At 53.0% G+C, this 27,337-nt stretch overlaps 1 protein-coding gene across 39 annotated transcripts in view; it reads right to left on the bottom strand.

The window, feature by feature from the left end:
- Positions 1 to 26,261, bottom strand: part of TNK2 (tyrosine kinase non receptor 2) — a 40,578-nt gene extending 14,317 nt beyond the window's left edge. For 8 of the 39 annotated variants that reach the window (XR_011429191.1, XR_011429190.1, XM_070243559.1 and 5 more), the window contains exons 1-6: positions 8,797 to 9,191; positions 5,303 to 5,483; positions 4,187 to 4,257; positions 2,122 to 2,343; positions 1,075 to 1,227; positions 285 to 562 (exon numbers count right to left, since the gene is read on the bottom strand). Coding sequence is in view for 32 of the 39 variants with exons in the window: in XM_070243559.1 (XP_070099660.1) it covers positions 285 to 562; positions 1,075 to 1,227; positions 2,122 to 2,343; positions 4,187 to 4,257; positions 5,303 to 5,483; positions 8,797 to 8,874 (983 nt within the window). In the remaining 7 variants the exon portion in view is untranslated. Of the gene's footprint in view, positions 1 to 284; positions 563 to 1,074; positions 1,228 to 2,121; positions 2,344 to 4,186; positions 4,258 to 5,302; positions 5,484 to 8,796; positions 9,192 to 11,474; positions 11,754 to 12,151; positions 12,429 to 25,660 lie in introns of those variants that run through there. The other 31 variants (XR_011429192.1, XM_070243556.1, XM_070243563.1 and 28 more) reach the window with 17 other exon arrangements.
- Between the last annotated feature and the right edge of the window lie 1,076 nt (positions 26,262 to 27,337).

Raw genomic sequence — 27,337 nt, 5'->3', positions numbered from 1 at the left:
TCTGCTGATATTTCAGGGGCTTAATGTTTAATTCTCCAGGAAGCCTCTATGAGTCCCCACAGCACCTATCCCGGTGCATTCCAGTACCTGGCACATGGGCCCTCAAGAATTCCTGGATGGATGAGTGAATGGATGGGCACACAAGAAGGGCAGCCCAGGCCCAGAACAGACAAGGGATGTTGTGAGTATAAAGGCCCTGGAAGCTCTGAGGTCTGGGTGTGCAGGGGACAGGGTGGGGCAGGGTGGGGTCCAGGCCCTGTGAGCTGGCAGCACCTGCCCCTCACCAGGCAAAGGGCACCTTGCGATGCTCCTGCATGACGTAGTGGTCGTCATTCTGGGGTAGTGCTCGCATCAGCCCGAAGTCCCCGATCTTGACCAGGTCACGGGTGGCCAACAGCAGATTGCGGGCAGCCAGGTCACGGTGAATAAAGCGCTTGGACTCCAGGTAGCCCATGCCCTCAGCCACCTGCACAGCATAGCGGCTCAAGGTACCCAGGAGGAAGTGGCCCTGATGCTTGCGCAGCCGGTCCAACAAAGATCCCAGAGGCGCCAGCTCTGTCACCTGTGGCCACAGAGGAGGCGGGAAGAAAAAGCGTGACTAAGCCCTGCCCCTCCCTCAGCACCCCATGCTGGGCTCCCAGTTGCTCTCCTGAAAACCTAGATCTGCTCAAGCCATATTCAATGCTCCTACCTAGCCTGTCCTCTGGGGACCTCTAGGAGTCCCACAGCTTCTCAATCCCTTCCCTCCAGGCAATGTGGGAAACTGAGGCCCAGAGAAGCAACCCAAAGAGCCTCAGGTTAGAAATTCCAAAAACTAAACTCTAGGGCCACCCTCTCCCACGAGTATAACTCTCTGCCAATGAACATGAGCAAAATCCAGAGGTATACGTGGGCTCCAGCGCACACAGTCAATTCTGGGCCAGGCCTGTTAGCCCCTTTCCCGTATCAGGTGGGGACCAAAGCAGGATCTGGAGGACTTCTGACATTCGTCAGGATGAAGAGAGTGACCACAGCACAGGCAGGAGGAGGGGCAGACCTGGGGGCCCAGAGCCCAGAGCCCTTCCCCATACTCACCATCTTCATGGGCGGTGTGAGCACCACACCGTAGAGGCGAATGAGGTTTCGATGGTCAAGCGAGTGCATGGCATTGACCTCCCGGATGAAGTCGTCCATGGCCTCTGGCTGGCTCAGCACATCAGGCTTCAGGCACTTCACAGCCACACTCACCTGCCCAGAGTGGGACTGAAGGGAGTCAGGACAGGCCCTAGCCACCAACACTGAGCTGCTCCTCCCTCCAACTCAGCTCAAACATCCCTGCCTCAGATCTGCTCTTCCAGGCAGGTGATGGTGTCACAGGTGCCTGTGGCCTGGCTGACCCCCAGGGGCCATCAGCTGGGCCTCCCTTCCTCGGCAAATGCCCAGGTTAAATAGCGACCATAAGGTAAGAGATAACCAGTACGATGACAGAATATTAAAATGTCATAACAAAATGGAATATTAAAAGTGTTTATGGTTTAAAAGTAAAATGTTTTAAATAAAATGCCCAAAAACTAGTCTATGGTGACAGACATCAGAATAGCGGCTTCCCTTGGAAGAAGGGGCTACACAGTGGAACAGAGATGAGGGAGCCTTCCAGGGAGCTGGAAATGTTCTAGGTCATGATCCGGGCAGTGGTGACATGGGTCCAGGCACACGTGAAAATTCACTGAGCTGTATCCTCAAGAACTGTATGCTTTATTGTACTTATTATTGTATTTTAAATACGATGCCAAGACCAAAGGGCAAGATTTAAAAAGTTGTATCCAAAACGTGTACCTTAACTAAATTCAACAATACACCCTAGGAGGGAGAAAAGGCAGAAATGCTAACTCTGCTTCCTCTGAGTAACGGGATTATGGGCAATTTTTTTTTCTTAGTTTTTAAATAGTCCCCAACTTTATAATAAGCAAATGATTTTTGTAATTGAAAAAAGAAACAGATGTGTCTAGTTAAACCGGAGCATGGACTCCAGGGTGAGTCACTTTGCAAGCTATCACCAGCTCGCTTCACAACCCAGCAGCGTGGACAGATCCACCTAGAGGGCGGAGCGGGGCCTCACCCCACAGGACCCAGAAAGCTCACCGTCTTTCCCGAGGGGGCGTCCCACTCGCCCCTGCGCACCACGCCAAAGGAGCCATCTCCCAGTTTCTCGAAGAGATGCAGGTCCTTCTCCCCAATGAGGCAGGTGAGGCTCTGCAGAGGCCCCTCGCCTGCTGGGCCCCCTGGGGTGGGTGAGGTCTTCCGGAAGGTGCTCTGAGAGTGATGAGCTGGGAATTCAGCCTCCAGCCGCTTTCCACTGAACACCTGTTTGAAGGCAGCCAGGGGCCAGATGGAACACTGAAGCCCCAGGGCTAGTCATTCAGTCCCGCCCCACTGGGTCCTCGGCTAGGCCTCTAGATAGGTCCTGGCTTTGCCAAACTGGAGGCCCACGGCCCCTCCGGACCACACCCCCAAATGGAACCCACAGTGTGGTCTCAGGGTGTGCACCAGAAATGGACTGACAGGCATGTAGCTTGTGGCCTCACACCCAGCTGTGGGGTCAGAGACAACTCAAAGCCACTCCAGGCACCACCTTCTGCCCAACCCGTCCCTCCCTGTCCCCCCTACCCCGCACAGTCTCCAGCCCCTAACCCGAGCAGATGGGCAGGAGCCTGAGGGGCCCTCCACAAACACCTCCCTGTCCATTTTTAGCCCTGGCCCCTTCTCTGAGTTGCCCATTTGGCGCTGTCTGTCCACCCTCCCCAGGGAGTCGGCTGCCCTTCATCCTGGCAGCGGAGAGGATAATTTGAGCCTGACATTGGACCGTGAGTGTGTGCAGGGCGGGTGCAGATGAAGCAAGGCTTTGCTAGGGAAGGGCCTGGGAAGACAACTGGGCCTCTGGAGGGACGCCTAGAGCTGAGGCTCAGAAAGAAGGAAAATTAGGGAGGACTCTGCAGCCTGGGGTGGAAAGGGAAGGGCTAAAAGTCAGGGGACAGGAGGAAGGAGGCCCTGAAGGTCAGAGCTGGCTCCATCAGTGGCCACTCCCACCAGGGCACACAAGGCCATGGCTTCAGGCTGCAGACTGTGCCCAGTTGGGCCCCTGCCTCCCAAGGTTGGCAGAGCCTGTCTGTATGGGGTAGGCGGCATCTCCAACCTGGGGGCCTCTACTGGCTGCTGCTCCATCCCTCCTCCCAGTAACCGAGATCCCTTATGTTTACAAGCAATGTTCAGCTGACAAGGCCCTTCACAGCCTTTATCTCAAGGGACCTCCCCCACGGCCCTGTGAGGTGAGCTGGGTGATGTGGCCAGCACCGTTTTACTGAAGACATGCCTCAAGTCTGGCCCAGGGACCTCCTGCAAGTCAGGGGTAGATCCAAGACCCTGAATCCTGGCATACCACACAGCTCTTCCTCCCACCTTCACCCGCCCCACACACTCCTCCTTCCCTAAAACCTGGGCAAGGGACCAGGACAGTGTCCCCAGAAAAGGCCACAGGATCCCAAGAGACAGCCCCTTTGCCAGATGGCAGCCAGGAAACCTCTACTGCCCAATCGCGGTCCAGCTGTTCTGCCCTGCCCGCCCCCCACCCCAGCCCTGAGGCCAGAAGTGGGGAGGGAAGGCCCTGGCTGGTTCACTTCCTCCCACATTGTCTTCCAGACAATGGGCAAAGTTCCACTGAGTCAGACCAGGCACTCACCACTACAGAGACCAAAATTAGGGCAAAGGGCAGGGGGGTAGGCTGAGGGGAAGGATGCTGTCAGCAGGGCCAGATGACCAGAGAAACCTCTACAGACTAGGGAGGGGGAGGAGGGAAGCACAGCAAAGATGTCCTGGATCCAGACAGTCCCCACCACCCCACGCTGGACACCAGCCCCAACACTCAGACAGAGCAAGGGCTCCAGTTACAGGGCACTTGTCAACGAGTGCCCAGCACCACCGCACAGCAGGAGGGACGTGAAACCATGGCTATACGCAGGCTGCTCACATGCCGTCTCTGGCGGAGACAGACACTCAGCCAGGCAGCTCTGCAAGTACCCTGCCCGATAAGACCCTGGAGGAGGGAGGTCAGTACAAAGTGTGAGATTATACCTGCCCGGGAATGGGGGAAGGTTCCCAGGACTAACACCAGAGTGGGGCCCCACGAGGCTGCCCACCCCATCTCACACACCTTGCTCATCCAGGACTTGCGTTTGCACATGGCCTTTCTCCTCTTCACAGCCTCCCACAGCCGCCGCTGGCCTGTGGGGAGGGAAGGGGAGCCATGTGGTTAAAGTGGCTCACAGCCCACCAGGAGGCTGCTGCCCACCTGCAGGCGTCCTCGCTCCCCCTGAGGTGGGTCCACCACTACATACTGCCCAGCACAATGACACCAAGGAAACAAACCATCCCAACCAACCAGGGGCGGCAATTAACTAGACGGTCACTGCATTCCACTTCTACACAGGGGTTCTCAAAACTAGGAGGAGGAGTTTAACCACCAAAATTGAACAGAAGTGCTCTTTTCCCTACTCTCAAGGAAAAAAAAAAATCAAGGTAACGGATAGAATTTTCCCAATTTTGAGTTTTCTCTCATATAATTTTACTATGTTACTGCCATCAGCACCAAGTATCCAGGCCAAAAGCAGCATGAGGGTCTAAGTCAGCACATTATTACTTATTTAGCTATTTTAAGTTGAATGCACCCATAAGTTTCTAATGTTCTACAAAAAACACACTGACTTCTAGATGCACAATCACCACTCTTAGGATCAATACATAGAAAAGAAATGAGTTCAACTTAGAGAGCATATCTTTGTGAGAGAGACAAAGAGAGAAAGAGACAGATTAAGAGAAAATCAGCAAACCATCTGAGTGCTTGTAATCTTTCCTTCTCCATAGAGATCGCTGGACATCGACCCCTCTGGTGTTCAGAATGGTGAAAAGAACAGACTCAATTCTACTAGGGAGTGGGGAGGGGGGTTTCTAACAGAGGAGGAGATGGAGGAAATACATCCTACAAACATCCAAACAAACAAAAAGGGGTGTGTAAGTAATTCTGAGGAGCCAGAGCTGTAAGTGACGACTCCTCAAACGCCAATTCAGCTTCACAAGTGCACACTGTCCTCACACACTCACTGTGGGCAGCATCTCCTGCTGCCCCTCCACCCCACCTCGGGGGTTCTTGGACAGCAGCTAGGCCACCCCATGGAATAAAGGGGGCAGGGAGGGCTCTTTCATGCAGTTGGTGGTCCTGAGGATAGAGGAGGTAAATGGCAACCAAGGCCAACTCAACGGCCCCACCTACCAGGCCGGCCCATGCCAATCTTCTCCAGGTCCTCATTCTTGACATACTCAAAGTGGGACAGGCGGGTAACATTGAGGTCGTCGCGGAGCCGCAGGAAGTACTGTTGCAGCTGCACCTCGGACAGCAGCTCCAGCAGCCAGCCCGTGCCCTCCTCCGGCTGCATGCTGCTGCTCCCCAGCCTCTGTGGGGAGGGAAGAATGGCTCAGGGACCAAGGGATGCAGGGAGGTAACAGGGGACGCTGCCTCGAGTGCCCTGGACTCACCCACATCCTACTACACTGCTGCGGGGAAGGACTCAAACCACCGTCTTGCTCCCCCAAAATGGCTGTACAGAATGCCTGGACCCACCTGCCCCGCTTCCTGCCAGCAACAAAGGTAGATAAAGGGCAGCGGGGATAGAGCCCCCGCCCTGGAGTCAGGGTCTTGCTCTCAAAACCTGTGATCCACGGCCAAATGACCTGAGGTTGACTCCTCTGTTCTCAGGTTCCCCGTTGGCTCTTAAACTCTCCTGGAGTCACAGCCCTTTGAGAATCTGATGAAAACTATCGATTATGTCTCCAAGCGAATATATATTCTCAATCATAGAGTTTTAATGAAAAATTTGGGGGGAGGATGCAGTGGTTGCAGTGTCCCTTGAGACCCATCCATGGGCTTCCCAGACCTGATGGACCCCGCAGAAAGAGCTCGGGACTAGACAAGCTCTAGCTGAGTTCCTCCCAAGGCCTGACATTGCCAGAGCCTCTCCCCTAATCCAGAGACCACTCCACAGGCCAGCACTCGAGTGCCTCCAGGACCACGGGGAGGGGAAGACAAGAGGGAGGGCAGGGGCTCAAAGAGCAGCACTGCTCAGCTCCCGTCAATGGCTGACACAACAGACTGTGTGGCCCAGTGTTGTCAAAGCTTTCAACTGTTTCAAGAAATACCAGAAATCAATCTGTATGTGAAACCTCACCATTAAAAGTTTTTTTGGAAAGGTAATATATGCACATGGTAAAATATTCAAAGGGCACACAGGAACCATAAAGTCTTATTCCCTCCCTCACTGCACAGCTGCCTAGCTCCCCATCCCCAAAGCCGGCTGCCATCAATGGCTCTTAGTCTCCTTCTAGATTTCGCTTTTCCCCCACATAAATATTCACGTTACCCACACCATTCTGTTCCTTGTTTTCACTAAACATTATATCTTCCTCTTGACTTTTTAACTATGTCAACAAATTCATGTTTGAAATATACACACACACGTAATGTGCTGGCCAAACAGAACACACATGCAGGCCACAATCAGCCAAAGGGCCACCAGTGAGTGACCTCTGACTTACACTCTCTTGGGCCCAGAGAAAGAGGCCAGTGGCACCCTCAAAGCTAAGCAGCCTGACCCACCAGACACCAAACCCATCCCTGTCCAAATAAGACATTCGGAGCTCAGAACTAGGCCAAGGCCAGCCCCTGACCTGTGTTCAATCCCCACTGAGAAAAACAGGCAGGAGGGAAAAGGCTAGCTGCCCTGTAACCCCCCCTCCTCCCCAACTTGGAGGTGGCCTTGTTCCCCAGCTCTCAGCACAGGTTGCACTAAGAGAAGCAGGCGCTCACAGTCCAGGCCCAGCATGAGCCTCCTGCCCCGACAGTTCCCAGCGGTGCCGTCCACCCAGTGCCAGGAGTTCCGCCTTTCCCAGGAGCTCAGAACAGCACAAAGAATGACAAACGGGAACGAGAAGCCCTCCGTTCAAACCCTGGCTCTTCCACCAAGGCGGCTGGGCCAGAGGGAAGTTTCCAAACTTCAAGCTGTAACCCTTTACCCAGACGGTTCTCAGGAGGGCCAGACAACCCCCTAGGGGACATTTTTGGTTGTGACGATGTTGGGGGCCGCTAGTGGCATTTAGCGGGTGGTTGGGGGAACAAGAACACAAGTTATCCAGCAATGCCCCAGGACAGCCTCACACTGTCTCAAATCCCACACAACGGAATTCATGCAGGTGAAAAATTTGTTTATAATCATCTGAACCTAAAATCAAATTCCACTTTATACCTGAACAAGAAAGTACTTCTGCAGTTTTAACACACACTGAATTTTCCTGGAGTGGAACCGCTGTGTAAATGGAGGGAAAACTGGCCTCTGCTTTGTCCAGAACTTAGCAAAAGTTGTTCACTGTTCAGAAAAATGTCCCTGAAGGCAACTCATCCTTATTATTCCAAAACTCCCCTCTCACTCGGCACTTGGAGATGCTGCCTTCGAGGTTCTATGGAGGTCTCAGCACCTGACGACTTCATTATGTCATATGTACTGATGCACTGGAATACACAAAATGTTACAATTCTTTCCCTTTTATTTCTCCTTTATATCATAGGTGACATTATGTTGACTGACTATCTACACACGCACACAGTAAACAGGTCATATTTCAATTAATGTTTTTTAAGAAGAATAACAATAAAAATAACTCCAACACTTCAACTACACTTACTATATGCCAGGCAGAGTTCGAAGCATTTAGCTGTATTAACTCCCTTACCCTCAATAAACCCATCTGTTACCAACAAGATGGTGTGGGCTTCCCAGGGCAGGGCACCACTGCTTTCCAGAAGAAAGCCCCCAAGGTGCACTGTGAGAACCACTGACCTAGGCAGCCCAGCCAGGCAGGGCCAGCCAGAATTTTCACCATCACTGCCCTGTCCCTGGAGCAAAGTGACCCTACCCCCTACACAGCTCAGGGCTGAAGGCCCCCTCCTCTTCTGCTCCAGTCCCAAGTCCCAGGGTTCCTGGCTCCCCAGTCTAGCCTCCTCTGGGGTAGGAGGCAGCAGCTCCTGAGAACAGCTCAAAGCCTTGTCCTGGGTGGACGGGGCTGGGGGAGACCCAGAGGCCCTTCCCCTGAAGCTGCTTAGAAAGCACAGTCCAGCGTGTTCCTCTTCTCTGAAACATCAGCTAAGAAATCTCCCTGCTCAGCTGGACACTCCCCTCCCTGCGCCCCAACCCCAGGAACAGGGCTGCTCTGCAGTGAGGAGTGTGTGGGAAGACTGGGACGAACCGTGGGATCCTGGGGAGAAGGCGGCAGTCAGGGTCCCGGTCCTGCCTCTACCACCAAGCCCAGGATGACCCTGGACAAGTCCCCTCCCCTCCCCTAAGCCTCTCTCCAGCCCAAGTTTCTTTGTTTGTGAAGCACAGAGCACGCCGCAGCCTCCCCCAGCTCTGACAGTCTCCAGTTGTGTGTGTGCCCGGCCCCCAGCACAGGCCAGAGCCCGCACACCTGTGTCTGACGCGTGCAGCTCTCGTGGCGGGCACGCACACTTCTCGCACACACTTTTCTAACACACTTGCCAACAAGAAGGCAGCAGCCGGAGAGGAGAGGCTGCTCAGCCCAGGCCCCCCCGTCAAGCCCTCACTGGAGGGGCCCCTCAGCCATTCCCAGCCCTGCTCTCTGCCCTCAGTGAAGTGCTGGCTCTGAGGAGCTGGTCCAGCCCCCAGTCAGTCCGACCCCCGGCCCCGGCCCCCCACTCACTGTGTACAGTCGTCGCCGTAGTCTGGCCAGGAGAGGGAAGGAGAGCTCTAGGCCAGGAAACCGCCGAGCTGCTGGCATCTCCACGGAGGAGCTGGACCCCCTGACTGGGTCACTGGGGCTCTGGCCCGAGAAGTGGAGGAGCAGGGGCCTCAGCTCTTGAGTTTCAGGTTCTGCCCAGAAGGGAAGTGGGCCAGAGGTTTGCCCCAGGAGACCCCAGAATCCCACACTAGGGGTGGGAAATGGGGCAGAAGAATAGGGTGGGCCCGTTCTCTCGGCTGCACAGCTGTTTCCACAGCTGGCTAGTCTGGCAGCGAGCAGGTTAGCTCTTCTCTGGGCTGACTGCAGCCCGGGTCCTCTGTCCTGTTTCTCTGTCTTCTCTCCAGTGCAGTGGTCACAGCTCCAGCCCTACTCCCTGGCTCCCCCACCCAACTGCCCGCCCTCCCTCCCTCCTCCTCCTCCCTCCCTCCCCAGCTGAGCAGCTCTGACACTGGCTGAAAAAGGACCTTTCTGAATCACTGCCAAGAGGGCGGCGGGAATGGGGGGACTCTCCCTCCCAGCCGCCCGCGCTAGCCCCCCTGCCTCCCCAGACACAAGGCCCCCTGTCTCTAGCTTCCATCCCAGCCTCCAGAGTTGTAGACAACTCCTGGGATTTTTAGGTGGGGGCTATGCGAATCAAGTAGCAATGTTCAAAGAAGGGTTGCAGGCCCCCATATGGGCTTGTGTGGGGCTGTGGGGGCTAGTACACAGCCCGAGCTGGGGGCTTAGACCCCAGAAAATCATTCCTGGACTCTGCAGGCAGACCCTTCAGAGACCCTCCCCCATCTCCCAGTCCCAGCCTTGGCTGGGCGTCTCCTGGCTCAGGCCCTAATGTGGCCCTGTTACCCTGGTGCCCGACGGAAATAGGAGGCCGGCAGCCTGCCAGAGGAGGGCAGTCCAGCCAAGAACAAGGGGGGGTGGGGGGAGGAATCTCCTCCCCCTCCCTGGGGTTGCCTTGTCTGCTGCCCACAACACCCAGGGTGCCTCCTCCCCAGATCAGCTGGCCAACAGCCAAAGCCCCCTCAAAACAAACAAATATGCCCCTAGCTCCTGCTGGGATGCCCCCACCCCAAAGCTGTGGGATTCCACACTGTAGGATGTCTCTTGTATAGCACCCACACACAAAGACAACAGCCCCAGCTAAAGGGAACTGGAGACACTCCATCAAGCCCCCGTGGGCCCCCCACGTTCCTAGAGCTGACAAATGATCCCTCTGCCCCTCCTCAAGAGCGCCAGCTGCTCTTACACGCCGCCTCGCTACAGCCCCCAGACACACCTGACAGCTGCAGGAAGTCCTCTCAGGCTCCCTCGGCCCCCCCCAGCCATGCCCAGGGAGCCCCTGTTTCTTGCACACTGCTCTCTTGTCCTTATCCAGCTGGCCAGCAGCTCTGGGAGCCCCAGCTGGCCGGTGGGGTAGGCAGCTGGGGTGAGGAGTTTTGGGGAGTCAGCATCCCAGGCTCTTTCCAGGGCCTCTCTCAGTGCTTGACCCCCTTGAAAGGGAAGTATCTGAAGAGACAGGCATTTCCTGCTCCGACCCTGGGGAGTGGGACGGGGGGTGGGACACCCTCAGCAATCAGTCCCTCTTCTCTATCCCTGTCATCCACCACCCAAAGCCAAAGCCTGTGGAGCCAGCCAGGTGCAGCCGCTCTCAGTCCAAATGAACCATGGTCTGAGGCTGGGGTCAGAGTTAACGAACAAGATGAGGTCAGGCCCAGGTCACACTGGAGCTGACTCTTCCCCAAACCCTGGAAGACAATACCCACAACTCAGAGAAGCCTACTGCCTCCCCTCCCACCAGGCACCACCCTGAAGGAAACCCAGGGACTGGGTGTCAGGGGACAATTTAAGCAGGATTACTCCTTCTATTGCAAGATGGGGGCTGCTGGATTGGAATGGCCAAATTAAAAATTCTAGCCACCCTCTGAAAGATGTGCCCCAAATCTACCAGAACCTCACGCCTGACTCTTTCCTTGGATGTCAGGTAAGGACGAGCCTCAGCAGCTTGCTCAGCAATCCAGCTGGGGGAGGTTGTGAGGAAAAGCAAAGCATGGTCAGGACTCAGAGCTCAGGCCTGCTTCTGGACCCCTTCTCCCAGTCCTGGAAAACAGCCCCCACCTCTCCACCCCTCGTCCTGTCAGCTACTGCCCTCTGCCGGCCAAGAGAGGAAGCGCTTGACCTCCAAAGGGAAGGGAATGGCCCCCTGAAAACGGCCATCATATTTTGCAAAGCAAATCGGGACATTTGGCTTCATATGCCTATTTGAAAGGCGAGTAAGTGGGAATGTCCAGGGCACAGGGACTCAGGGCCCATAAAAGACTAAACCCAAACCCTGGCAGTGCTTGCGGGGCTCCCATGGGGCTGTCGAAGAAAGCCCAAAGGGCAGCTTAATTGGGTCCCAGGAGACCTAGAGACACTGAGCAAGATGTCAGCATCAGTAACTCACCATCACTGACTCGCCACACCCCTCCCCACACACAAACACACGACTCTTCTTTACCCAGCCTGGCAGCCCCCAGGACAGGGGCATAGACACCCTTCACTCCTGAGAGGCTGCCGCAGAGAGCAGGGCTGGGTCCTCAGCTCAGCGGAAGATGGAGTGTAGGGCCCGGCTGCCTGGCTATCCCGCAGGCTTCCCCCATTACCTGCTCTCCCTCCTCGCCCCCAGCCAGGCGCCGATATGCAGATCTCTCCCCCATGGAACCCCAACAGCAGCGTTAGGGCCAGGGAGGGGAGCAGAGCCCTGCCGCACCCCCGCCCCTCCAGCGGCACCGGCGGCGTCACTGCCCTGCGCTCTGAGGGGCCGGGCCTCGAGCATCCTCTAGAAGGAGGGCAGGGGCCGCTAAAGCCTCAGCTGGGGAGGACCCGGTCCTTGGCCCCTGGGGCACGCACCCACAGCCTCACATCCTCCACGACGAGAGCCCGAGCTGGTGGTGGCAGTCTCTCTCGCTGGGCCTGCGGCGCCCCTCCCCCATCCCGTCCCAGCCTCCATTCCTGGGCGCCACCGCCTCTCTGCAGCGCCACCGGCTGACCCCCGGAGAGGCAGGTACCTGGGGCCCCACCCCCACTGACCACGGAGCCACAGCTTTCCTCAGCCCCTCCCCTCGGCCTCCTCCACGACCCCGGAGATCCACAGCCACCAATTAGGTCCCAGGGATTCAAGGGGCCCCCTTATTCCACTGATAAAGGGGGTCCATCCAAGAAGCTCACAGATGAGAAGCCCTGGCCTGACTCGACCTGAGACCCCCTCCCTCTAGACAGTGGGGCCTGAAGCCTAACCCTCGCCTGCTCGGCTTCCACTTAGCTCCAAGGATGCGCCCACCTGCCGGGCTCCCTGTCGCTCCACTGCGCGCTCCACTGCTCCGCTCGCCCGGCCCACTCCCCGCCCTCCGCCGAGGCCACGCCCCCGGCCGGCCCCCACGCCACTTCTCCACCTGGCCTTGACATCTCCCTGCCTGACCCCCAAGACGGCGGGCTGCGCGTATGGGAGCTCAGGCAGGGCAGAGTCCTGGGGGCTGACCTCTCTGGCCTCAGATGAGTGCCCCGTGTGCCCACACTCCCTGCCGGAGGAGCCCTCCAACACGCGCCCACGCACGGCTCCGTCACCCGGCCCTGGGGTGAGGCCACTGCTAGCGGAGGAAGTCCCACTGCAGAGGCTCCTCCTCTCCCTCCAGCCCCAAGGGCCCCAAGGCCCCACAGGCACACCCTCTCATTCTGCTGGCATCTGAAGCATCCACTGACTCCTTAGTACCAGGTATTTACGGCTCAGCTGGGAGCACCTTCACCCCTTTCGGGTTGGGGCAGAGGAGGAGGAGGATGCTGAGACCACCCCCTCACACACACACATTCAAGCTCCAAAGTGAGGAAAGAGACCCCAGGAGGGCTCTAGGGGAGCTCCCATAAGGCTCACTCTCCTCACAAGCTCCTTCTCCACCTTGAAGCATGCTGGGGTGGCAGGCGGCCTATTCTACGCAGCACCTCCTCTGCATCTCACTGCAGCTTTGGCAGAAACCCCTTTTGGGAGCAGCTGCAAGAACCCAAAGTCAGGAGGCTGTGGAAAAGGAGAGGCTGAATATGTCAGGCCCATCTCTTCTTCCCCTGGTTGGAGGAAGGGTCTGATCCAAACCATTCCTCCTTCTTACTTTCTCTCTACCTCCTCCCCCAGACAGTCCCCTGCCTCCTATGCCATCAGGTTACAAGATATCCACAGGATCCAAACTGCCTCTAGGATTTGAGCAATCTGCCCCACATGTACAGCCCTCTGGTCCACAACTTGCCCCCTATCTCTACAGGGAGCCAGGAGCGGCCAGGAACCAGGCTGCCTCTGCTGTCCACTCCCCTCCCCCAGCCTCTCCAACAGCATCAGTGAAGTGACAAATCCACACTGAGGAGCAGACGTGACATGTAATTTCCGGCCAAGAGGATTTTTCCAAAACAATCTACCGTATTTTCGGGAATATATGCCAACCCTACCTCCAAGCCAGCCGTCTTCTGCCTCTGCCCTCCCTCTTCTCCAAGCCCTGGAGGGAAAACAACATACTGGGGAGGAGTGAGGGGGCTTAGAGCTCCTCTCTCAGCCAGAGGATTATCTTGCTTCCACATGCCAGCCCCACCAAGCCCGGTCAGCCTCAACTCACCCGTCTGTGTGCACAGGGCCCAAGCTTCTGGACCAAGGCCAGGCTGGTTCCCTTCGGGACCTCATCCCAGAGGGAATTGCACCAGACAACCCCACACCTTCGGGTCAGCCTAGGTCTGACATCACACTGGTCTGGGGAGGAGGCTGGCCAGGGGCCAAGGGAGAGAAGGGGGTGATTCAGACCCACACCATGGCTGTCCACACCCTCTCCATCTCCAGGACACAGGGGCCCACCCCCTCTCAGGGGAGCTTGGCAGCTGAGGTCCTGAGGACAGGCAAGGCTGAGGTGTATTTGCCAGTGGTGCAAGGCCCACTGGCCCCAAGTCCAGCCCTCAAGTCATTCACTCTTCTCTTTCAATACTGGTACTTCCCAAGACTTTTGAACTCACCCTTCCTTCTCTTCTCAGTGGATGCTCCACTCCCTGGGGGTCACCTCCTCTCCTCCCAGGGCTCCAATTACCACCAGGTGCTGTCTGTCTCCATTCCGAAGCTCCTGAAGCTCTCGACCCACATTTCCAGACATTTACAGGACAGCTCCACCAGGAGGATGCACAGGTACCACAAATTCCACATGTCCAAACTGAGCTCATCATCACCCCCTTAAACTCAGCTCATGCATGCTCCTGTTTCCTGACTGAAAAAATCACAAGCCAACACCAGCCCCCAGGCTAGAAACCTCACCCCTGACCCCCCAACTATAATCCCTTACTTTCCCCACTGGGCAGGCCACAAAATCTTGTTGTTTCTGCCTCGTTATTCCTTCCATCAATACCATTGGGATCAAGAGTCAAACACACCTTGGCTGAAATCTTGGCTCTGTCACTTTCTAGTTGGGCACCTTTGGGCAAATGACTTAACCTCTAAGCCTCAACTGCCTCATCTGTAAAATGGGCACAAATAGTACCTTTCTAGAGGGCAGATTCAGTGAGGTCACGAGTAGTTAGGAGAGCACCTGGCACATGGCTGCCTACTGCTATTCTTGTCATCCGAACACAGACCTGAAGTCCTTCCCTGCTTACATCCTTCCGAACTCCTCACTGAGCCAAATACAAAGGCTTTCAGGATCCACTCCTTGCTTCTTTGTCCACCTCCACCTCCTATCATTTCCTTCAAATGTCTCCATGTTCCAACCAAGTCAAATACTTGCTTTTTCCTAAACACACCCTCTTCTTTAATTTTAATGTCTCTGAGCTATTCTCTTTGTTATACCCCTTTTCTTGGTCTACATGATGTACTACACACCTCTCAAAACCCAAATCAAATGTCATCTCCTCTGTAAATTCCCATTTCCTACCCCCATATGGTTATTTTTACCATGTTTCCCATGTTATTTTATTAAAATAATGTTTGAAAACAAGAGCGGTATAAACATAGTACATGCGGAAAATAGCCAAAAGAATTAAAATTTTTTTAATTATCCATCATGCTCTGATCCTTAAATGGTCTTTATTCTGGCAACACTCTGTATTAATACATAATCCTATTGAGGGAGCCCTATGCAGACACCTCTATTGTGGTTTGCACATTGTAAAGTAACTAACCATCTGTTTATATCTGTCACTTTGCAGGCACCTGGTCAAGAGAGTTTGCCATCATACTTCCAGGGGATACCAGGAATAAGCCTGGCTTTGCTCCCCACCCCAGTATTTCTAACCCAGAAAAGAAAGCACATAATGAGAAGAGGGGTTGCCGATCTTATTATGCCACTCCTGTCTCCAGACCCACTAAGCTACTTTGTTCCCACAAAGCCGTTTCAGCCCCAGGGACAACACGACCAGTCCCTCAGGCAGAGGGAGAGCCTTGAATCGGCCTTCCCCACGAAGGCCGCCCTCTTGTCAGACTCTGCAGGGAGAGCTGGAGTACAGGATAGCACAGGGCTGATGCAAAGGAGGTCTGGTTTGTGAGACATCCCAGCCTTGCCAAGAGAGAAGGGGACGGGGGAGTGGCAGGGTGGAAAGGCAGGGCGCAGAAGCAGAGGCAGACATACCCTGTCCCACACACAGGGTCCCTCCTACATCTCATCTCCTTCAACTCCCATGGAGAAAGAGGTGTAACTTTCCGAGAGGAAAGGAACAGATCTGACTAAACAGCACAACACAGACCCGCACTGAACTCAATACCTCCCCATGTACCAACTTGGTATTGAAAGTATTTTGTAGTTGTTTCAAGCTCCACGCTAAAGACTGGCGTGCCACCCCTGACACCCAGAGAAAGGACACCGAGAGCCCTACCACATTCCTGGAGCATCCCTCTCCTGCACACAAACGCCACTTGTGTGTAACAGGACAAATTCCTGCAGCTGTCTGGGTCCTGTGCACATGCACACCAGGCATGCCTGGGTGCCAGGGCTGGAACGCAGGGCACTCCAGAGAGCTGCCTCTCACCAGCCCTCTGGCCCAGGCATCACCACGGCACCGAGGCCCAGCAGTGACTCCCAGAAGGGAAGAAGGATGCAGTCCAGCTCCCAGCAGCCACACACTCCCGAAGCTCTTCCAGGGCTGGGCAGAGACGGCCCAGCTGGTCACCCTGCCTGCTGGCTCAGGCCTCAGCCCATCCCACCCCCTCAGCAAAAGCCTACATCTGAAGGGGCCTATTGTTGGGCCCTGGAGGTGGAGTGGGAAAGAAGTCAGAGCTGTGAATTGGACAGCATTTACTCTGCCAGACAGACTGCTCATCCCCTTGGGACCACATCCATACCAGAATACCCAGGAGCTGGGAACATCCAGTGCAGGGCAGGCTGCAGGGCCCAGGAGAGGAAGGCCCAGGGCACCTGGAAGTGAGAGAAATGTCAGGGCCTTCAAGATACTCAAGATACCTTAAATCCCACTGTATCTTGCCCAGCCATTTTACCAATAAAGAAACTGAGACCCTGAAAGGGGAAGGAAGTTCCCCTCGCCCTGGTCTAAAGCACTTAAAAAGCTGTCACAGGGAGGGGCTGGACCCGTGGCCGAGTGGTTAAGTCCGCGCGCTCCGCTGCAGGCGGCCCAGTGTTTCGCTGGTTCGAATCCTGGGCGCAGACATGGCACTGCTCATCAAACCATGCTGAGGCAGCGTCCCACATGGCACAACTAGAAGGACCCACAACGAAGAATGTACAACTATGTACTGGGGGGCTTTGGGGAGAAAAAGGAAAAACAATAAAATCTTTAAAAAAAAAAAAAAAAAGCTGTCACAGGGAATGAATCCCCAGGAGCTGGTGGAGATCAACAATTCAGAATGATGGTGATTCTGATCTGGCCATGGAGGGGCAGCCCTGCCAAGGTCAGGACCTAGTAAAGGTCAGGGGCACGGAGCCCCTGCCTCATTAGGAGACACAGCACATAGGGGACCAGCAGAGAGAGGAACTCAGTGTCTCACGTCCAGCTGAGGCCCTTGGCTCAGGGGCTCCCAGGAGGTACAGCTGCTGAAGGGAGGGACCAGGCCAAATCTCGCACCCCGCCCTGTCTTCAGTCACTCACCATGTACCTACCACGCGCTTACCCTGTGCTAGGGTTTGGGGGAAAGAGGAAGGAGAAGTCACGGTCTGGATCCCCAAGAAGACACTATGTGCAGGTTCTTTACTAAAAGCTTTATTTCACTGACTGATTAAAAAACCCCGCTTATTACCTTACATTATCCCGTTTTGCAGATGAGGAAACTGAGGCTCTGGAGACGTGACCAGGGTCACCCAGAGAGTAAGAAATGAAGCCAGGATTCAGTCCACATACAACTGTACACTAAATTGCTTAGCTCAAGGATGTGGGCCATTAGGGTAGAGCTGGAGTCTTACATGTTAAATATCTACTGAATACTGGATGAATTCATGGATTCTGTGAGGAAGCTTGAGAAGGAACAGAGGTTCCAGGAAAAGACAGTAAATTGCACACGTGAACATAATTTTACTCCTTCCCCAAGCCCCACCAAAACTACAATTTATAAAAGAGAAATGTTTTGAATGGCAGAAGTCCCTAAGTAAGGAGACGACCACAGCAAAACTGGAAGCTAGAAAGGACATGGGCCAGTGACAAGTGACAGCAGAGCTGACAAAATCACACATCCCAAGGGGAGAGGCACCTGACTCACCCCACAGAATCCTGAAAAGCCTAAGAACCGGCAGCGCCAGAAACCTCTAGGAGAAGAAGAGGCGACAGAGGGAAGGGCTAAAAATACAGTGGATTAGTTAGAAGCTCTTTAAGCAGCAGTAAGACCCCCTGGACTCCCTCCCCAGGACAAACCCACTGGGTGACTGCCCCTCTGCCACCCTGCAAAGGCCAGGGATTTCCCTAGAAAGGATAAACGGAAGGTCTCTGGACTGGCAAAGCCGGCATGGTTGAGAACGGGGGTGCCAGGCCCCAAACAAGAAGGGAAAGCAGGGGCCGGCCCCGTGGCTGAGTGGTTAAGTTCGTGTACTCCACTTTGGCGGCCCAGGGTTTCGCCAGTTCGGATCCTGGGCGCAGATGTGACACCGCTCATCAAGCCATGCTGAGGCGACGTCCCACATACCACAACTAGAAGGACCCACAACTAAAAATATACAACTACGTATCGGGGGGCTTTGGGGAGAAAAAGGAAAAACAAAATCTTTAAAAAAATTCTTTTTAAAAATTAAAAAAAGAAGGGAAAGCACCCACAGATGTTGAGACCCCAGCCCCCTTCTCTACTTGCTCCAGGAACATGGAGCCAGGCCTCCAGCTCCAGGCAGGAGACAAGAGTGTCTTTTCTGGGGCCTCTGACCAGGCCAGGAAAGATATACAGACACCAACATTGGGAGTTTCCAAAAAATGGTCCATCCAGGTCATGATACAAAGAAGCTCCATCAAAGGGGCCAGCCAGCACTGTAGCCCCCATCCTCAGTCAAGAGCAAACCACAGAAGGTTACCAGACCCCAAGGAAAGCCTGTGACATGGAAGAGAGAGCAAAACATGCAGAAAAAAGCAACCGAGAGGAAAGAGACCACGCAGGGAGGAGATTTCAGACAGAAACCACTCATTGAGATCCTTGAGAGACAAGATGTTGAATCCACAAAATAAGAACAGGATATTATTTTCTTTTAATTGGGGGAACAAAAAAATTACAAATATGACAGAAGACCTAAAAAATTCACCCCACCCCATCCAGCAAAATCTGGCCCACAGCAGGTGCTTCTAAATATCTATTGAATGGACAAAAGATAGTGTTTCTCAAACTTCAATGCACATACAGATCACCCGAGGAATAGAGAGAGAGAGTCGGAACAGAAAAAACATTTGAAGAAATAATGGCTGAAATATGCTCACAGATTCCAAAAGTTCAATGAATTCCAAGCATAAGACACGTGAATAAAACTACACCAATGCACATCGTAATCAAATTGCTGAAAATAAGTGATAAAGAGAAAATCTCAAAAAGTAGCTAGGGATGGTAAGGGAGACATTACACACAGAGGAATAAAGATAAAGATGAGGGGCCAGCCCCGTGGCCAAGAGGTTGGGTTCGTGCACTCCGTTTCAGCGGCCCAGGGTTTTGCTGGTTCAGATCCCAGGTACGGACATGGCACCACTCATCAGGCCATGCTGAGGCAGCATCCCACATAACACAACCAGAAGAACCTACAACCAGAATATACAACTATGTACTGGGGGGCTTTGGGGAGAATAAGAAGAAGAAAGAAAGAAAGAAAGAAAGAAAAAACGAAGACTGGCAACAGGATAACAGCTCAGGTGTCAATCTCTAAAAAAGAAAAGATAAAGATGACAACAGATTTCCCACAGAAACAACAGAAATGAGGAAACAGTGGCACAACATCATTAAAGTTCTGAGGGAAGAAAACTACTGACCTAGAATTCTATTGGAATTATCTTTTAAAAATAAAGGCTAAATTTGGTTTTAATAACAAGTAATTTTATTTGTAAATAAACTTTTCCTTAAGATTGGCCCCAGAGCTAACAACTTGTCAATCTTTTTTTTTTTTTTGGTTGCTTTTTCTCCCCAAATCCCCCCAATAGATAGTTGTATACTTTTAGTTGTGGGTCCTTGTAGTTGCAGCATGTGGGACGCCGCCTTAACATGGCCTGATGAGTGGTGCCATGTCGGCGCCCAGGATCCGAACCAGCGAAACCCTGTGCCGCCAAAGCGGAGCGCGCGAACTTAACCACTCAGCCACGGGGCGGCCCCTGTAAATAAACTTTTTAAAGATACAAAAGCCGAAAGAATTCATCACCAGCAGACCTGTGCTACAATAAATATTAAAGGAAGTCCTTCAGATAGAAGGAAAGTAACACCATACAGAAATACGGATCTGTGCAAAGAAATTAACAGCACTGGAGATGGTAACTACAGGGGTAAATAATTAAGATATTCTTATTATTGTTTAAATTACTTTGGAAGGTAAATTGACTGTTTAAACAAAAATAATACCAATGCGGTATGTGGTTTATAATATGTACAAGTATAATTTTTGACAATAATAGCACAAAGGGAGGAGAGAAATGAAAATATACTATTTTAAGGTTCTTATACTAGTATCACTTGAAGGCAGACTATGATAGGTTAAACACGAATATTATGAATCCTGTAGACACCACAAGAAGAGAAAACTATCCTCACAGATGAAAAAACTCTTAAATTCTTCAGCAAATAGAATCCAACAATATATATAACAAATAATACATCATGACCAAGTGGAGTTTGTCCCAGGAATGCAAGGTTGGTGTAACATTTGAAAATCAATCAATGTAATTCAACATGTTAGCAAACTAAAAAAGAAAATACTATGATCATTTTAATAAACACATAAGCAGCATTTGAGGAAATCCAACATCCATTCCTATTAAAAATCTCAGCAAAATAGGGACAGCAGGGAGCTTCTTCAACCTGATAAAGATTGTATATGAAAAACCTACAGCTAATATGATGCATAATGGTAAAAGACTGAATGCTTTCCCCTGGAGATCAGCTATAGGGTATCCAATCTTCTTCTATTCAACATTATACCAGAGAATATAGACAGTACAACCAGGCAAGAAATACAGGCATAAAGGTCAAAAAGGAAGTAAAACTGTCTTTATTAGCAGATGCCATGACAGTCTATGTATATAATCCAATGGAAGCTACGAAAAAACTACTAGAGTAAGTCAGTTCAGTAAGGTGGCAAGGTTCAAGGCCAACAGAGAAAAATCAATTGCATTTATATATACTAACAACAAACAATTGGAAACCGAAATCCAAAAACAATACCATCTTATAGCAGCATTACTGACAATAGCCAAAAAGTAGAAGCAACCGTCAATGGATGAATAGGGAAACAAATGCGGTATGTTCATACAATAGATTATCATTCAGCTTTGAAAAAGAAGTATATTCTGATACACGCTACAACACAGACAAACCTTGAGCACACTAGGGTAAGTGAAAAAAGCCAGTCACAAAAGGACAAATACTGTATGAGTCCAATCCTATAAAGTATTTAGAGTAGTGAATTTCAGAGACAAAAAGTAGAATGTGGTTGCCAAGGGCTGGGAGGACGGAGGACTGGAGAGCTATCGTTTAATAGGTACGGAGTTTCAGTTTTGCAAGAAGAAAAAAGTTCTGGAGATGGATGGTGGTGATGGTTGCACAACAATGTGAATGAAACTACGCTACTGAACTATACACTCAAAAATGGTTAAAATAGTAAGTTTTACGTTATGTATATTTCACAATTAAGATAAATGAATTTTTTAAAACTAAAAACCCAAATACTATTAAAAAATACCACTTAAAATAGCATCAAAAAATATGTAATGCATGGGGCCGGCCCTGTGGTGTAGTGGTTGGGTTCAGCGCGGTTTGCTTTGGTGGCCCAGGTTTGCATGTTTGGATCCCAGGCGCAAACCTAACCCTACTTTGTTGGCCATGCTGTGGCAGTGACCCACAAATAAAGTGGAGGAAGACTGTACAGATGTTAGCTTAGGGCTAATCTTTCTTAAGCAAAAAAAAAAAAAAAAAGAGGAAGATTGGCAACAGATGTTAGCTCAGGGCTAGTCTTCCTCAGCTAAAAAAAAAATGCAATACTTAAGGATATATCTGACAAAAGATGAGAAAGATCTGTACACTGAAACTACAAAACATTGGTGAAATTCTTAAAAATCTAAATAAATACAGAGACATATGTTGTTCATGGGTCAGAAGGTTCAATACTGCTAAGATGTCAATTCTCCCCATATTTTTAAAAAAAATTTTTCCTTCCTCTCCCCAAAGCCCTCCCAGCACATGGCTGTATATTTTAGTTGTGAGTCCTTCTAGTTGGGGCATGCGGGATGCTGCCTTAGCATGGCTTGATGACCAGTGCCAGGTCTGCACCCAGGATCCAAACCGGCGAAACACCAGGCCATCAAAGCAGAGCGCACAAACTTAACCACTCGGCCACGGGGCCGGCCTCTCCCCATAGTGATCTATAGATTCAATGCAATCTCAATCAAAATCCCAGCAGGCTTTTTGGTAGAAATTGATAAATTGATTCTAAAATGCATACGGAAATGCGAAGAACCTAGAATAAATAAGGCAATTTTGAAAAGGAAGACCAAAGTTCAAGACGTTACCTTGATTTCAAGAGTTACTATAAATCTACAGTGATCAATAGTGTGGTACTGGGCTAAAGATAGACAGATAGATCAACAGAACAAAAGAGAGTCCAGAATTAGATCTACATATATACAGACAACTGATTTTCAACAAAAGTGCAAAGGCAATTCCATGGAGAGACAAGACTTTTCAACAAACGGTGCTGGAACAACTGGATCTCCACCTGCAAAAACCTGAACTTTAATTCATACATTGTACCATATCTAAGAATTAACCCAAAATGGATCATAGACCTAAATGTAAAACCCATAACTAGAAAACTTCTGGGAGAAAACCACTGTGCTTTGGGTTAGGCAAAGATTTCTTAGACATGACACCAAAAGCACAATCCAATAAAGAACAAGGTGGTAAACTGTAGCTCATTAAAATTTAAAACTTTGGCTCTTCAAAAGACACTTAAGGGAGCCAGCCCTGATGGCCTAGCGGATAAAGTTCACTGCACTCCGTTTTGTAGGCTTGGGTTCGGTTCCCAGGTGCAGAACCACACTACTCGTCTGTCAGAAGCCATGCTGTGGCGGCACCTCACACAGCAGACCTAGAAGGACCTACAACTAGAATATACAACTATGTACTGGGGCTTTGGGGATGAAAAAAAAAGAGAGGAAGATTGGCAACAGATGTTACTCAGACTGAATCTTTCGCAGCAAAAAAAAAAAAAACCCCAAAAAACAAAAAAACCACACTGTTAAGAGAGTTAAAATGCAAGCCAGAGACTGGAAGAAAATATTTGCAAATCACATATCCAACAAAGAGCTTGTATCCAGAATATACGAAGAACTCTCAAAATTCAATATGAAAAAAACCCCACACAATTAGAAAATGGGTAAACAATTTGAACAGACACATCACCAAAGATACACAGATGGCAAAAAAGCACATGAAAAGATGCTTAACAACATTAGTCATTAGGAAAATGCAAATTGTGACCACGAGATACCACTATAGACCTATTAGAATGTCCAAAATTAAAGAGATTGATCATAGCAAGTGCTGACAAAGAAGTGAATGAACTAGAACTTTCATGCACAGCTGGTGGGTATGCAAAATGGTACCAGCACTTTGAAAAACAGTCTTGCAGTTTCTTTAAAGTTAAATGGACACCTACCATATGATCGAGCCATTCCAGTCCTAAGGATTTAGAAATCTAAGAGAAATCATATGTCCATGCACAGACTTACACAAATGTTCACAGTAGTTTTACTTGTAATAACCGAAAACCGAGAACAACCCACCAACAGGTGAATGGATAAACAGACTGTGGTAATATACATAGAACATACACACAACTACCCAGCAATAAAAAGGAGTGAGCCATAGACACATACAACAACATGGATGAAGCTCAAAATAATTATACTGAGTGAAAAAGCCAGGCAAAAAAGGAGTACATGCTGTATGATTCTATTTACATAAAATCCTGGGAAATGCAAACTGATGTATAATGACAGAAAGCAGACAGTCTGTAAACTGGGGAAGGGAGATGGTAAAGGAGGGATGGAATGGAGGGATTACAAGGGGGCACGAAAAACTCGGGGGGCTTGGGAATAATAGGTATACTCATTATCTTAATTGTGGTGGTAGTCTTACATATGTCAAAACTTACTAAATTATGTTTTAAATATGTTTCCTTTACCATATGTCATTATACCTCAATAAAGCTGCTATCAAGAACAAAAACCAGGGACAGCCCTGGTGGCCTAGTGGTTAAGCTTGGTGTGCTCTGCTTTGGCAGCCCGGGTTCAGTGTCTGGGCACAGACCTACACCACTCGTCTGTCAGTGGCCATGCTGTGGTTGCTGTCGTGGAAGCTCACATACAAAAAAAGAGGTAGATTGGCAACAGCTGTTAGCTAAGGGTGAATCTTCCTTAGCAAAAACAAAAACAAAAAAGCACTTCATTTTCCAGAATAAAGTACAGGCCAGGGGGGTAGTCATGGGCTTAGGGGCCAGAAGAAAAGGTCTGGAAGCACTGAGCCCTCCTCCCCAACATCTGCCAGCCAGGGTTCCTGGGAAGGTGGGCACCAGACTGGTAAAGAAGGGTCTGAGCCCTCTAGATTCAGGACACTGTAGGGAAACCCATGGCCCCCTGCACAGATGAGGAACTGAAACCCAGAGACTTGATCTTGCCCCAGGTCACACAGCTAGTCAGCCAGTCTAAACCTAGATCTGTCAAAGTCCTTCTCCTCTTCATTTACCACAAATTCAAAAAAGTCAACCTGAAATAGAGTGAGGATGAGTGCTTGTGTTTATGTGTTAAGAACAGACAATTCTCTCCATTGAAGTCAGAGAGCCAGAACCAGTCTGGCCATCCCAGAAGAGCCAGGCACCGTGGACACAGCAGCTGAACTTCTGGTGCATGAGTGTTTGGAGTGGCAGTGTGACAGGCAGGCGTGGGATGAAGCTGACAGTCAGGTTTGGGTTTGCATGAGGAGCAGGCTAACCGGCTCCTCCAGCACAGTCCCAGCGGCTGCCACCACCACTCCCCCTGTCCCAACACGAGAGGACTATCTCCACCCAGTCTGGTTCGGACAGTGGTCTGGGGCCATGTGACTCAGGGCCACAGCTTGGGCTGGGGCAGAGATGGGTCCCAGCTAAGACCCTGAGGCAGGCAGCAACTCTGCACCCACCCCACCCAAGAGCTAGGAAGCAAGAACCGGGACAGTGCCAGGTAAGAGGTGAACAGCCCTAGGAGGATGAGGCCCACAGGCTGGCCAACCAAGCCACTCTGAGCCAGGAACGAGCAGGCCTGGCACCCAGGCTATGAGGGAGTCAGCAGGAAGCCAAATCCAGCTCCCGTCCCTGTAAGCCCCACCTCTCGGCTAGGCTTGGAGCTGGCCCTGGCTGGTACAGAACCCATGATGCCATGACTGCCCATCAGTCCACCTCTACGGGGTGGGGCTGAGGTCTGCGCCACAGAGGATGCCCAGAGTCCAGCAGTGCAGATACCCCACCCCCCCAACCTCTTTCAGGTTGGGGTTCTGAAAGCCCACAGGAGACAGAGCCCTTACGGGTAGCTCTCCGCCCTTCTGCCCACTATGCATCCTTGGCTCTGGGCCCACGGTGTTAATCAGCTATGACAAGAAGGTGTGGCGGGAGCACGTCAGGCTCGTGCCCAAGTCTCTGGCTGCCACACTGACATCTCAGCTCATGTGGCCAAAAGGGTTACGAGATAAGGTGCTGTTAATGCGGTGCTACCCCTTCGCTTTTCTGGAATGTGTTTTGAGAACCTGAGACAACTTGCTCTGATTGCACCATCCCAGCTATGGCACGGAGGCACCCTATCTCCAGGGGCAGGCGGGGGAGGGGCGGCTACCTCCTCTGCAACCACAGCCTGGGGCTACCTCTCCCTTCTGCCCAAGCCTGGCAGCTGCCCAGACAGTCTCACCTCCAGTCTAGACTCTAAGGAAATGCCCCATCACTCCACTTGGCATCCACAGTACTAGGGGGAAGGGTCCTGCCCCGCTGTTGAAAACTGCACGGCTTCCTCCCTGCCCAGTTTTAAACACCGGGGAGTGAACAAGGGCAGTGCGGAGCGAGACCACCCCCTCCTGAGGTAACTGCAGCCCCTTCTTCCAAACGCACCAATTCCAGCTGAGAAGAGAGCTGGGCTTCCTTACCTGCTGCCTTCCTGTAGACACAGCTTCGAGGATGTCCAGGCTGAGGTGGCAGAAGAGGATCCAGCAGGACACACCTTGCTCTGGGGCTTCCCACGCTCCCAGGTTCACAGCGCTCTTCTGCTCCCCACTCCCCAAACCCCTACATCCTGTGCTCCCCACGGCCGTGGAGCGACCTGGCGCTGGGCTGCCGGTCTGTGGGTTACCACCTCCTCCGCCGCCTTCGCCTCCGGATCCTGTGCCCCTCAGGGGGCCCCCCTCCCTCCTGAGACCCCTTCTCGTCCAGGTATGTTTCCTGGACAGCCCGCACCACCTGTCCTTCCTGCACCCCGGGCAGCCAATTTGCTTCCTGCACCCCGGGGCGCCCTTCCCCCTCAGGCCCCCGGGGCCCCACAGGCCGGGCCCTCCCCACCAGCTCCAGTCTCCCGCGGCGTGCAGGGGCCGCTCCCAGGACCACCGCCTCCCGTCGGAGGTGCACGCAGCTTTGCCAGTACTGCGCCCCCTGCTCCCCGGAACTTTCGAGCCCCTCCCCGCGCTCCCAGGAGCGATCCCCGAACTCGGACGGCTGCTCGGGCTGCTGCAGCAGCCTGCGTGGGCTCCCCTCCCCCCGCTCCTGCACCCCGGCGCGGGCCTCCCCCCACTCCTGCACTGCGGGGCTGCCTCCCCCCTTCTCCTGGTGCTGCTTGCGGGGCCCCAGCCCCTCCTCCTGCACCACAGGCCAGCCCGCGGAGCCCGTCCACAGCGGCGAGCGCCTCCAGTCCGCGCGGTCCGGCGGCCCCCACACCACCCCCAGGCTGGGCTCGTGGCCGCGGCCGCCCCGCTCCTGCACCCCCGAGCCCACGCCTCCCTCCTCCTGCACTGCCGGACCCACGCCCCCCTGCTCCTCCACGCCGAGCTTCAGCCCGCGGAGCTGCTGCGGGCCCCAGCTGAGAACCCCGACCCGCTGCGGCTGCTGCTCCGGCAGCGCGGGGCTGAGCCCGCCGCGCTCCTCTTGCGCTTCGGGCCGCCGGCCCTCCGCCTGTACCGCCCAGCGCACTCGCTTGCCCCCCAGAGGCCGCGCGGTCCCGCCCCTCCAGATGGTGCTGCCCTCGGCGCCCGCTCACACCGCCCCCCGCCCGGCTCCTTCCGCCCCGTCCCCCGGGGGAGGGGGCCGCGGGGTGGCGCGCCCCCCGGCTCCGCCGCCGCCCCCCACGTCCCGGGCCCGACTCTCCGCCCTCGCCTCCGGGCGTCGACGTCCGCCCGCCGGGCGCCGCGCACCGCGCCGGCCCCCGCAGGTGCTGCGGCCCCGCGCGCCGGCCCGGGAGCCAGGAGCGCCCGCCCTCCCGCCGGAGTTCCTGGAGCCCCCCTGCGCCTGCGCCGCCCGGGGGGGTGGGGCCCGGCGGGGCCGGCCCGCCCTCTTAAAGGGCAAGGTCTCGCTTACTCCTCCCCCTCTCTCTTGAGTCCCTCTACCGCTCCCACTTCTTCATTCCATCCCCACCTCCCCACCTCAGGCCCTCCTTGAGCCTTCCTGTGCTGCCAAAGGGAGAAGAGGTGAAGCAGAAGGCAGGGCGTTCACACTGAGACGGTGTAGTCACCCGACCCAAGGGAGGAGTACTGAAATAGGAGTCTCCAATTCTGACCAACAGTTCAGCTGCTGCTGACTCGCGTGCAGCAGTGTAAAAACTCACTTCCATCTGGCCT

The sequence above is a fragment of the Equus caballus genome, chromosome 19 (assembly GCF_041296265.1).
Source record: "Equus caballus isolate H_3958 breed thoroughbred chromosome 19, TB-T2T, whole genome shotgun sequence".
Lineage (NCBI taxonomy): Eukaryota > Metazoa > Chordata > Mammalia > Perissodactyla > Equidae > Equus > Equus caballus.
The sequence above is the reverse complement of the archived record's forward strand: the minus strand, read 5'-3'. Positions and strand labels throughout refer to the sequence as shown.